We start from the raw sequence: 12,630 nt of genomic DNA on the forward strand, positions 1-12,630 counted from the left end.
ATGAACTTAGCACCCTTCCGACAATAACAAAAGTTTAATTCCACATGGTCCCATATATCATAATTTCTAATTCACTTCTAGCTACGAAATGAAGTTACTCGAAAAGCCAAGCTTTTTTACAAGTGATTACTATACATAAGACTGAGAACGTTAGTTCAGAAAGAAAGGAGGTCACTATGTGATCTATCATATGTAGACTGTGAAATTGTAAATTATTCTAAATCAAAAAACAAAGTATGTTTCAACAAAAAAGGGTTAAAAAGGGAATTTTATACAAATTACGTTTAATCTGACGTACTTTTTGATCTTTTGGATAGTACAAATTTTGTTCTATAGCGATGTGCAGTCACACAAACGTATTGGGTTGTTCTTTTCAACCTTGAACTTTTCTGTACATTCTGTTCTTCTTTCTTCTCTTCTTCTGTTTCATCTTCACTTGGAATAATGGTTTTCATTCTGTTGTATAAAAATGATTAAGAAAGAAGCATTAGCATCGACAGTTCTTAAGACAAAGTATATAAGCATATATTATTAATTGAAGATTATTAAGTAAGCAATACATAACTGGTTACTATTAAAGTGTATATAAACTACACATGTTATACAAGCAAAACGTGTATGTGTTACATGAAAAATTATATTCTTAAACTGTTAGATCTTTAGATCTCTATATCCTACAATACTTAGATTGCTAAAATCCTATATCTATAGTTAATGTAGAGTCGACGTGTTCTTGTAAAACGTGTTGTACAGCGTAGAAGCATGCAGGTAGAAAGCAATAGGCAGAGTATTGCTAATAACGAAGCTAATGAATCTAATTAAAAAGTAACCACCTACGATAATTAGGAGTGGTAGCTCTTGACCTAGTTTGTGGGGGTGAAAATACGTATTTTGGTACTTCTCCAATGGCTGAAAAAATTTCAAACAATTAATGATTTATTAAAAAATTAACTAAAAATCAGATATTAGTATTATTTACTTTTTTGATCCAGTGATGAATTATCTGGCTTTTCTGGTTGCGAAAAAAGAAACTGTTCACTGGTTTCTTGTCTTGTTGGCTTTTGACCTCTCCTTGGTCTGGACATTGTTTCACTTGTTTCTTCACTAACAGTATTGGACTTAGTACGTTTTCTTTTTGTAGTTGTTTTGGCTTTAGAAACTTCTGTGTCCACTTGATTTTCTGTTTGTGGTGTTTCTTCCTCGACTATTACTTCTTTAAGAATATCTGTACCACGAGTACTTCTGGTTAATCTCTTTGTCTCTACGTCAACACTTGCAGCTCTTCTCTGTCTAGAAGTCTGCGTAGCCTGCTTCGTTGTCTTGGGTTTGGATGCTCTCTCTTTTAATGGTACACTCAAAACTTCTTCAAGCTCTTCCGGTACTGACTGTATCGATAATCTTCTACTGCGTGTATTTGCAGCAGGACTATTCACTGTTACGTCTACCAAATGTTCTTTTGTTACTTCCTGCACTGGTTCAAGAACTTCTGGTATAATGTCCTTCGCTATGCTACTGGACCTTCGAGTTCTTATTGCACTTACCGTTTCCTTAGGTACTGAACTACCACGTTTTCTCGTTATTCTCGTATTATTTATTTCTTCTACCTTTTCATCATTCCCTTTAGATTCGTCTGTTGACTTCAATGAAGCGTTTAACTTTCTTTCAGTTGATGATTGCTTCGACTTTGCCTTTTTAGTTCCTGACTTTACCTTTTGTGGCTCATCTTCTGCTGATGGAGGTGATGAAACCTTGCTGTTCTTTGCCGCAGGTTTCACTGATTCTGACAATTCTTTGTGTACAGAAGCAGCTGTTCTCGCGCTTCTCCGGACTGGTGTTTTAACTTCTTCCTCTTCCACATTTGTAGAAACTTGCTTCACTACCGATGACCCTCTTTTACTTCTGCCTTTTTTGGGCGTCACCGTACTAGGTGGCTCTTCTGACCCAGACGAAACTCTTTGTTTGACTCCTTCATCTGGTGCAGCAACAGATGCAATTAATACCTCTTTTGCTAATGAACTAGCTCGTTTTGATCGAGTTGTAACTTTTGATGGTGAATTTAATGGTGGTGTACTTATTTCTTTTGCTATGGAAGAAGCTCTACGTGATCTGGTTACTCTTGGTGTAATGTTCTCAGTTGCAATTAATGACTCTGTATTTAAATTAGAAACATCTGCAGGTTGTGGCATATCATGAACTAATTTTTCATTTGTTCCTCTGTAACTGGAATTATTATTATCATGTATCGATTTCTCACTAGTTTTATCTATTGTCACTTCCCTTTCTTTATCAGAGAATTTAAAATTATTAGTTACATTTGCTTGCTTATCAGGAGGAGTAATACTGTTCTTTTTCGGTTCACCTACATCTATGCTGGAATCAGATTCATCATCTGTGATGTTCGATGCATCGTACATATCATCTGCACACACTTGTGCCGTCTGCGAACCATCTGTCTTTTTACTCTTACTTTCATTGACCAAATCTACTTCGTCACCGCTATTCGAAGATTCATCGTCGGTGATATCAAAATGTTCGTTGTTTTTAGACGTTTCATCTTGCATGTCGTGTGTAGATTTATTTTGTAATTTCTTATCGAGTGACCAAGAGAACTGCTCTTTACTTTCCGAATGAATCGACTTATTTTTTGTTGTGCTAGAAAACTCAAAATCTTCCTCAACATTTTCTTCTAAGGCATTCGTTTTTGAAAGATCTCCATTCCTATATTTATTTTGTACATCCTCCCTTTCAGATACTTTTCGCTTCCTCGTATGTGGTACTTTTAATTCAGTGCTTTCTTTAGTACTTGTATTCAACATTTTTTCAGTTTCATGGTATTGCTCTTCAGGTCTAGAAGTACTTCTCGCAGCAGGTGAGTTGGTGGAATTATAATTCTCCTGTTGCTTGGGAAGAGTTAATAAAGACTGTAAGTTAGTATTAGATCTCTTCAAAGAAGTATCAATTTCAAAGCTACTATTTGGAGAAAGTATTGTAGGAGAATAAATTGATGAAGATAACATTGAGGTACATCTTCTGGACACATGTGATGGTGTTTCTGAGACAAGCCTAGAACAATTCTCAACTAGATTAGGCGAACTGCTTGTGCTACAATTTGCAGAACTTTTTGTTAAGGATTCTGTAGATGTTTGCAAGTAGGTTCTTCTAAGGCTAGGTCTAGGCCGAGCCGTATATACATTTTTACAAGTGAAACTACTGTCAGACAAAACTGTTGGACTGAAGAATACCTCTTCGCTTGCTTCTGATGCGTTAAGCTTGCTGTTATCCTCTTCGCTGTTTATTTCATCGTGGGTATTGTTTTTCTTACATTGAGAAATACTGAACCGTATCTGTCTACTAATTTTCTGCTTTCCCTCAGATTCTGTATTATCTGTAACATCTCCTTGCAAGGTACTAACAGTAGGCGAAGTTGAATTCCTTATGAGTTGTCGAATCTTCAAGATAGAATGTGGAGTTTCAACCGGTGTGTTCTTATCGCTGCATATCTTTCGTTTCACTAATGGAGTGCTGAATGCAGCATTTAAAGCTGCCTCGCCATCCTCAAGCAACTTTCTACGCTTGGCCTTATCAGGGGTCCTCATTCCACTCTCCTCTTCATCCTCCATTACTTGATCCAAAGCGCGTTTCCGATTCTTCTGTACAATTTTTGGAGACATTACACAGTTTATGTTGATGCGATCATCGTTCATCTTTAACGACGTACATGGCGCAGTAATAAAAGGAATCAGAGACTTCTCTCCTCTGGGATAAGTCTCCCTTGCCTTCTTAATTACAGTCTCATACATGTTTGTTATTTGCTGAGAATTTTTGTGATGAGACATTGGTTTAGGATACCTTAATTCCATGCCTGTGTCCAAGTTTGTTTTACCCATACTCATAGAGAATCGTTTCACTACATCAGGTAATGTTGTGTTGTAAGCATTCAGCATATCCATATGCAAGTTCCTTGAAGCAGTGGTATGTAAGTAAGCAGATGAACTTCCGCTATTGGCTTCCATATAACGACAACGTTGCAAGTAGTATAAAAGTCGTGTGTCTTCAGACTTGGTATCTTCCAGGAATTTAATGAACATTTCTTCTTCTTCTGGATCCAGAGCCAAATGCAAAATATCGCTAAGCTTGTTGTAAGCTTTACACGCTTGGAAAAAGCATATTAACAGTTGTGCATAATGAGATTGAGGTCTGCGGTGAAAAGCAGAATGTATCAAACCATGCTCCACTGACAAACCTATCAGTGTGCTCTGTTCCTGAATGGACGACAATGGCGGTTTCTTTATGCGCAAATACATCAAAGCCAATTTGTGCTGATTGTTTCTTATCAGTGTTCTTAACACAAGTTTATGATGCCAGTCTTTAACATCAGAATCGCATACCAACTGACCAGTCATCATGTCCAAAAATCCATGATAATCTTCATGGTCAAGCAACCAGAATGCTTGCGTAAGTTTTATGAGACTTGGACTCATTTTGAACGAGGAAGGATACTTAATTAGTTGTTCAACTCCAGGATAAGATCCTTGCAACAGCATGGCTAAGTCCATCAATAGATATATGGTGATTTGATGTTTGCATTCAAACTCGTCTGATTCTGTTTGATCGCAATCGGACAAATAACTTCTCAGCAACGACTGCAACGAAGGTGGAGGATAATAACCGTTGGTATTCGCATCTCCTGCTTCTCTTTCCCACTGTACATTCAAAGCGGGACATTCGCGCGTTATTAATTCATCTATAAAAAATACTTTCTCGTTTTCATCATTTTGGTTGTCGCTTTTCATCGACTCCCGTTTCTCTTTGTACAGATTGTACAGCTTCTCGAATGGGTACGGGATCTTCAGTGTAAGAGAAAGCGGTAAAGATCCTTCCTCCAAACTCTGAGATTCGGGTAACAGACCCACGTCATAGAACCAAAGGAGCACTTGAAAATACATGGACACGCGTTTAAGCGCTCTTCGTTGTTTTATCAGACTGCTTGTTTCGAAAGGCAATTTTGCGACTACATTTGACAAACATTCCAACTGTTGATAACAAAATCGTAACGTCTTCACTTCGGACTCTCCAATATTGTTACCGGACTGATCGAACAGCGGGATGCACAAACGATCCGCAATCAACTTTATCGTAGACGCACGTTGTATACCCCATTTCAGAAAACTTGGGTACATGTACGCTGAGCTTCCATCCGACCACTCTTTTGCGCATCTTATCAAGAAACTTGTCCAACGTTGCTCCAAGCAAAGCGATAATAACATGTCTCTTTGAACGTTCTGATCGCTGGAGAAAGAAACTTCTGTACTAAGCGGTATCAAGCCAACCGAGAGACATTTGTGAAACATTTCGGAAGGCTGAGTTAAAATAATCGGTCCAGTGAGAGCCATCTCGCGAAGTAACTCGTTTTGGACACCACGAGTCAACCAAAATGTTAATTTTGTAGGACTCAATTCTACCCATTCAAGAGACGACGCACTCGGATAGAATATTTCTTCCGACAAGCTCAAATTATTGTTTGGAAATTCTTGTAGTGTCCGAGGAATATAAGTACAACTTATTATCTTGTTGCCAGCTATATTACATGGCCTGTGTTTTGTATTGTAACTTGCTAATATACTGTTTGGATCTTTGCACTCACTGATAGTTTGAGGCATCTGTTCTTTGTACCACTGATTCAAATCAAATAACAATGTTCTCTCAGTAGTCGAGATCAATAATAAGCTCTCTTCGCTTCGTCTGAATTCTGAATCCGTTTGGTCTGGATTTGATTCTCTCTCGATCGTAGATAAACTGACTACTTTGTCCGCTGTATCTAATCTACATTCGAACTTAAGGCTAGGCTCGGCTTCCAAATTGAAATACAGATTTGTTCCTTTGTCACAGTACTTTCGTTCGAACAGTAAGGCATACATTCTTAAGAGGGGAGGCACCTTAAACGAGTCATCTTGAAAAACAACCCATAAATAATAAAAAGGTCGAGGATCGTCGGTTGGTTCCAGTAATGACAAATGTGTTACTATCATGGTCTCATCGTCAGGTGAACTGATCCAGCCTATGGAACCGTCATTCTGCCATATTATCACTCTACCCAAACATCCTGATATCAGACAACCGATTTTCGTTGAACTAATGATACTGGTTGTCAATTTTTCATCCAAAATAGCATGTGATTCAAATTCTTCTCTGTTAAATCCTATATGTTTTTCTATACCTATAAATAGATAAAAGTAGTCATGTACACTATGATAAAGGAACATAAAAAGTACTATATCAATGAATACTACTTACGATGATTTAGTAAATTACAAGTCATGTGTTTACTTTTATTTGACTGATTTCTATGAAAAGAATCCTTTGTTGTTATAAATTCGATTTCAGCTGGAGAAATTTCATCCATTAGAACAGACGATTCAGGTACCTCCCAAGTGGATCTCTGAAGATCAATCATTAGATGATGAAGATTGCGTAATACTACACAAGCTATACCATCCATTTGCATGAGAATATTATCTGGTCTCTTGTCGTTGAACTCCTCCCATTCTGCTCCACCAGACACGATACAAACTTGTTCTACTCCAGCTGGCATCTATACAAATATATAACATATGAGTTTTACTTTGTCTGCTTTTAATGTTTTAACAATACATACTCTTATAGCTCTCAGAACTCGAGATGTAGTACAATCAAAGACACATAATAAGCCCATGGAATCCTTAGTTCTGGATGCTTCATTGTCCAAACCAACAAGAAGTAGTGGTAATTCTCCACATTTTGCAGGAAACTGACAAACGCACATAATCTTTCCTCGAAAAGTCCAAGAGCTACAGTTTTCACCTGTTTTTGCATTGAGTACTATTAAATGACAACCGTAACTCAACCAAGCATATGTGGCATCATGTAAAAAACCTCCATAAACATCGTCAACTTCATTACATATTTGCGAACCATTTAATGATCCACTACCACTTCTTTCTGCATTATTTAAATAGTTCGTGGCAAAATGTTGAATCTCTATGACATTGCGAATCTATATAAAAGTAATATTGTTATTTGCAATGACACTACTTTTCAATGATGGAATATAGATAGATACTATGATAATCATGTGTTGTTGAAATAAAGGAAGATTATAAATTACCTCGCAGTTTACTTCTTCTAATTCTTTCATATTTTACATACAATATTAAAATAGACTGAATATGAAAAAATCATTTATAAACTTTTTACTGAGGTCACCATAAGGTTATGATGCCGCCAAATTTCGATGTCCCGGTTTCGTTTTTGTATCGAGCAATTGGCACAAACTTGAATTGCGTATGTTCAAAGTAGCATCTGATAGAGTCTCTGCAAAACGAAGTAATTTAGAAACACAAAAAAAATGGTATTATTTCAGATTCGCTTCACTACTCGTGCATTCATTTTAAAACTGTAACTATACAACTGCGAAGTACGTTAGAAAATACTACCAACCGCACGTTTTACCAACTGTGCAGTCTTGATTGTTCCTTCTGCATAAACTAACTCAATTTAGTTTTCTTGTTCACTTTGTAATCTATGGCAATGCACTTGTGGTCGACCTAACGACTGTGCAGTAGAAGTATCTATCCAGTGACCAAAAAATGTCATGATTTATAATTTTTACTTATTACAGTATATTGTTTTAATTAGGTAAAATACTTTCTTTCAGGATTCGTGCAGTTGGGAATATATTACAGAAATTAAATATAGTATGTCTTTTACCTTGTATCTTGATCATATCATCATTACTTCTCACTGTTCATTTATTTTGCCCACTGCTTATATCATCATGAAAGAAGAAGTAAATAGTAAGGGAACTTTACACTCCTTATTAGTGATCTCCCTAAAGTACCAGTTGCGTGAATTTTTATTTTCCACGGAATTATTTTTAAATAAACTTACTGACAACAATTCTTTAAATGAATAAAATTTAAGATAATATATCACAACTCATTTCTATTACAATTTTTAATCAAATTTTAGCAGAGCAAACAGTTTGAGATTTATACAAAGTCTTGTATTTATGCGACGAAAGAAAATAAATCATTTTTAATTTGGCTTTCAAATAAGTGATTAATTATTAATCAAAAGCATAAAATAAATAATTTATTTAAAAACAAAGAAATTTACTAAACTGTATGTCAAAATGAAATATATACATATATTTATGTACATAACGCTTTTTATCGAATTGTAGCATACTGAAGTTACTATAGAATCGATAAAGAAGTACAGAATGGAAGCCAGTCATAAACAGCTTATTTATCTTCTTAATAATCGTTCACCTCGATTATTTCAAAGGCACAAAAAACTGATTTAAAGCTTTGAGTAAGTATTGTCAAAAGCAACTTCAATTTGAACTTCATGGTGATATCGGTAGTATACCTTCATCATTTGGAAGAATATCACAGTTAAATTATCTGCTGTTTTTGAAAACTTAACCTTGTGTAGAATTAGTATAACATTAATAACAAGTTTTTTTATTTACATTTAGTGTAAGAAATATGTAAGACGATTTCACTCTTGGGTATTGTTATGCAAAACAGTGATTTTCTGAATAGTCATTACAAATTTACTTCTAGTTGCAGATGATCAATGTTGGAAGGATGGTATTGTCGTTCAATTGCAAACAACAATGCAGATGCAGAAGACGATGATGATGATAGTCCAGAGGAAGAAGTGCCTAATTACAAGGATCAATATCGAAATCTTAAAAGAAAGTTAAAATTTCTGATTTATGTATGTGCAACATATGTACACATTTTATATCATTATATCTATCATTATCTAACTATGTCAAAATTAATTTAGGAGAATGAGTGTTTTCAAGAAGCTTTACGGTCTACACAAAGAAAGTTACTTAAAGTAAATAGGGATAAAAGTTTTCTATTAGATCGATTATTACAATATGAGAAGGTAGATGCTTCATTTAGTGAAAGTGATGAAACAGAATCATCTGACGAAGAAGTTACACGTCTTGATACTTCCAAAAGGTAAACAGACTGTTGTATCTGGTTTGTTTAAGCAAGTTGTTACTATATATTATGTATATCATTTTCAGAAAAAAAATAGAGATGGGCATTAGTAACCATACTCCGCACCATATGCCTACTGTGGCAAAACCACTGAACACAAGTAAAAAGAAGAAACCTACTCCAAAAGTCACAAAGTCAAACAATATACCTATAGTAAGCACTATGCTATAACTGCTATGAAGAGTTACTATAAGAGTGTTTCATATTTCTAGGTACAATCATCAAATAATGTAGTACCAATGCCTCTGATGTCTGATGGTCATATGACACCAGAAGAGGTAGAAAGACATCTAGAGTCTCGTCAAACTTATTTGGAACTAGTACCAGAGAAGGCACCACCTACGGTTCCTACTGAAATGTTCAGTAATGACCCATCATTGGATAGGTAACTAATCGAATTTTTTATCATAGAAGTTTTTTTAAATTAACGCTTACTGTACGTTTATAGCGAATCAAATGAAATTGGAGAGTTAGAAACATCGCCGAGTAATATGGGCGAAGATTGCCTCAGCGTGGATATGATGGCTGAGTGACAAATATTTGTTTATAGTTTAGTGATTAATTAAAAACTGCACATAATTATGTATCGCATTAATATTATCATATTTGGCTAACTTAATTGTATTCATCTTAACGTAATACAAATTTTTATACATGTAATAGGACATCATCCTTGTTTCAGTTTACATACAAAAACATTATGTACATGAAATTAGAAGCGAAATTTCTCTATTTATTATTGATATAAATTTGAAAGTTCAGTTTGGGAATTCGCAAGTTTTGAAAAAACAAAATATGAAATATTCTGCTTTGCAATCATCTTCACTTCGTTTGTCTTTTTTTTTAAATATATTACAAATGTTTCAACCAGGTTAAACAGTTAAAATGGGTTATTATAATAGCTATTTATAATGATTAATGAAAGAAATTCGGTCGAAAGTGTTTTAGACAAAATTATAACAGAAATCGAAGTAGGATGTAGCGAAGAAAAGAAAGTTATCAAGCAAACAATCAAACGAAAACTTGATGATATTCTCGTAATTAATAAAAGACGTAAATTAACTTTGCAAGAGTCTTTAAATGAAGAGATACAATGTCGTATCTGTTATGATTCCAATCAACAATTACCAATTATATATCCTTGTAAATGCAAGGTTTGACAATCATTATTTTGCTCGTTTAATTATCAAGAGGTTCGTAAATAAAATAAAGTACATTTGTTTAAGGGAACCATGGGTGCTATCCACTTAAAATGTTTAGAACGTTGGCTCGAAGAGAGTAACAGAAATAACTGTGAGTTATGCGGACATCGGTACGAAGTGAGACGTACTCCACGTTACCACGTTCTGCATTCAATAATAATTTGGATGTGTCTTAATCAACAACAGCATCAATTATACGTTCGCAGTTTAAAAGCTGACTTGCTTCGTGGTATTATCATTACACCCATGGCAATCGGATGTTTGTATATTTGTATAGTCGCTGCTGATTTTTATGCAAAAAACAATTACGATAATCTTCCTCCAGCTCGATGGACTACTTATTTATTATTAATAATGATGTCCTTGTTACTCCTCTCCTATTTTATATGGATGTACATGGTAATAGAATATCACCAGAAGGTCTGGTTCTATTGGTGGCAAAAAACAAGCACAGTAACAATTATACTAAATCCAAAAAATATAACTTCAATAAACTACAAATCTAATATATCACAAGTTTAAATATTACTGAACACTTTCGCAATGACTTATATCTATGCGATATATATATACAATCATTAGGATGCTCTTCTCTTGATCGAAATTTTCCCTCGACTTAACTGGGAGATGTATATTCGTACTTTACTTCCATCTGAAACTTTCTTCACCCAGATCTACGAAATCAGAAAATCAAAAAATAAAAATAAAAATGATCAAAGAGCAAACGATTCTATAAATTAATGATAATTTTCTTACAGCTTCGGTTCCGATTGCCGAGATATTTGCGGCAAATCTTGTTAAATCTTTTCCTTCTACATATACTGGCTGTCCACGATGAAACCTGCAATTATTGAATTTAAAACCGGTGTTCTTTCAACTTTATAAATTTATAAAAATCGAGAATTACCATCGTCTTTCGTGTAACAGTTTACCATCCTCTATCCTAGTTTCTATTATAGCTGTATCAGAAGGTGGAGGAATATGTTGAGAGGGTATATTTACTGCATTATAATGCGGTAGTACTGCTGAAAGCAATGATATATCATTAATAAATGTATACTGGTTATGATTTTTCAATCAGTACCTGGTTTTCGAACAGTGGTCAGTACTTTACCACGACTAATAGCTTTGAGATCACTTTCAATTTCTTTTTCATCTAATAAATAATTCAACTGTGCTGGAGGTGGTTTTCTACGTTTTTCTACTTTCTCAGGTACAGGATCATTAGGACGCCTCCGTAATTTTCTTGTCATTACAGGCTTTACCTGAACAAGGGATCACAAAATGAGCATTTACAATTAACATGTATATATCTTTTTTACTGAGTTTATACCTCCATTGAGTCACCAGTGAGTTCCATTGTATGTCGATCAGATTCTATCATTTTTCTTTTCTCTTCCATATCAGTTAACAAGTTTTCTTTGAGATCTATTTTTTTTTCTTCAAATTCCTTGACAGCTGCTTTCTTTTCCAATATATAATCTCTTTCTACCCATTCTGTTAAATAATCACGGTAAATTATGTTCAGTCGTAATCTGTAAATAAATGTATTAACTTGAAAAATTAAATAGCAGTTACAAATATGTCTTTCATATAAATGTATACCTTTCTTTGTATTGAGCTTCTAAACGTTTCAATTTCCGATTATATTCAGGATGAGTACCATCTTTCAATTGTTGTAACTGTTTCTTCAAACTGGCTAACTTGTCCTGATAAACCCTGAAAAATTTGATTATTTTAAGTATAAATGGAAATGTTGTAATCTAAGTTATTTAGAACTTACTGTTCTTTTATCTCTGTATATTCCTCTGATTTACCAAGATCTGTCTCACTTGCCTCCTCTGTATCTGTAAATTTATATTAATGATACTGAATGTTCTCATACTTATGTTAAGTTTGTCACGATACCTTCATCACTTTCATCTTGCTCTTCAGCATCTCGATCATCTTCCAAGTACTCATCATTATCCTCATCGATGTCATAATCATCTTGACCATACATGGTCGAAAACGGTGAATCTTGATATGACATTTTATACCACAATAATCATATTTCTCTGTTATTTCATTAATAATATAAAATGTCTTAGTCACCTTAATACAATAGATGTTCACCTTAATACAATAGATATAGGTTAACACTGTTTACTGCCGGAACTTTTTAAATTTGACTTTTAGGACGTGCAACGCTATAGATATTGTAAAATATTTACAAACAAACGTTTACATCAAGGAAATTCATGTACGTGTGCATACAATGAGTGTATATAAACAATTGACCAACCTTCAAACACTCCAGGACAATGTTATTATAACGGCAGTAGTGTAGCTCAATTTGAGTGGCCTCATGCGGGGAAATTGCGGAATAC

At 34.5% G+C, this 12,630-nt stretch overlaps 3 protein-coding genes across 8 annotated transcripts; 1 reads left to right on the forward strand and 2 right to left on the reverse strand.

The window, feature by feature from the left end:
• Nucleotides 1–267: 267 nt before the first annotated feature.
• Elys (AT hook containing transcription factor 1 homolog) lies at nt 268–7,462 on the reverse strand. Of its 2 annotated transcripts, none has more exons than XM_012283394.2 (6): nt 7,145–7,462; nt 6,656–7,033; nt 6,295–6,592; nt 980–6,217; nt 838–909; nt 268–456 (listed from the first exon to the last, which is right to left on the reverse strand). In XM_012283394.2, the coding sequence occupies exons 1-6, from the start codon at nt 7,172–7,174 to the stop codon at nt 452–454; spliced, it is 6,021 nt and encodes a 2,006-aa protein (XP_012138784.2). In that variant the 5' UTR covers nt 7,175–7,462; the 3' UTR covers nt 268–451. The 2 variants fall into 2 exon arrangements, with proteins under 2 accessions (XP_012138784.2, XP_003702475.2); XM_003702427.3 differs by having other exon boundaries at nt 834–909.
• Nucleotides 7,463–8,192: 730 nt separating this feature from the next.
• On the forward strand, nt 8,193–11,338 carry LOC100883693 (E3 ubiquitin-protein ligase MARCHF3). 4 transcript variants are annotated; one of them, XM_076541747.1, is made up of 6 exons: nt 8,193–8,352; nt 8,607–8,763; nt 8,836–9,017; nt 9,086–9,212; nt 9,272–9,444; nt 10,286–10,448. In XM_076541747.1, the coding sequence occupies exons 2-6, from the start codon at nt 8,620–8,622 to the stop codon at nt 10,308–10,310; spliced, it is 651 nt and encodes a 216-aa protein (XP_076397862.1). In that variant the 5' UTR covers nt 8,193–8,352; nt 8,607–8,619; the 3' UTR covers nt 10,311–10,448. The 4 variants fall into 4 exon arrangements, with proteins under 4 accessions (XP_076397862.1, XP_003702476.1, XP_012138793.1 ...); XM_003702428.3 differs by lacking the exon at nt 10,286–10,448 and adding an exon at nt 9,508–9,724; XM_012283403.2 differs by lacking the exons at nt 8,193–8,352; nt 10,286–10,448 and adding exons at nt 8,390–8,530; nt 9,508–9,724.
• Nucleotides 10,588–12,525, reverse strand: LOC100883804 (sin3 histone deacetylase corepressor complex component SDS3). 2 transcript variants are annotated; one of them, XM_003702429.3, is made up of 8 exons: nt 12,170–12,525; nt 12,045–12,108; nt 11,867–11,980; nt 11,595–11,796; nt 11,346–11,526; nt 11,169–11,286; nt 11,018–11,102; nt 10,588–10,935 (listed from the first exon to the last, which is right to left on the reverse strand). In XM_003702429.3, exons 1-8 carry the CDS (start codon nt 12,291–12,293, stop codon nt 10,840–10,842), a joined length of 984 nt encoding a protein of 327 aa, XP_003702477.1. In that variant the 5' UTR covers nt 12,294–12,525; the 3' UTR covers nt 10,588–10,839. The 2 variants fall into 2 exon arrangements, with proteins under 2 accessions (XP_003702477.1, XP_012138790.1); XM_012283400.2 differs by having other exon boundaries at nt 11,169–11,283; nt 12,170–12,519.
• Nucleotides 12,526–12,630: the final 105 nt, after the last annotated feature.

The sequence above is a fragment of the Megachile rotundata genome, chromosome 16 (assembly GCF_050947335.1).
Source record: "Megachile rotundata isolate GNS110a chromosome 16, iyMegRotu1, whole genome shotgun sequence".
In the NCBI taxonomy this organism is placed as follows: domain Eukaryota; kingdom Metazoa; phylum Arthropoda; class Insecta; order Hymenoptera; family Megachilidae; genus Megachile; species Megachile rotundata.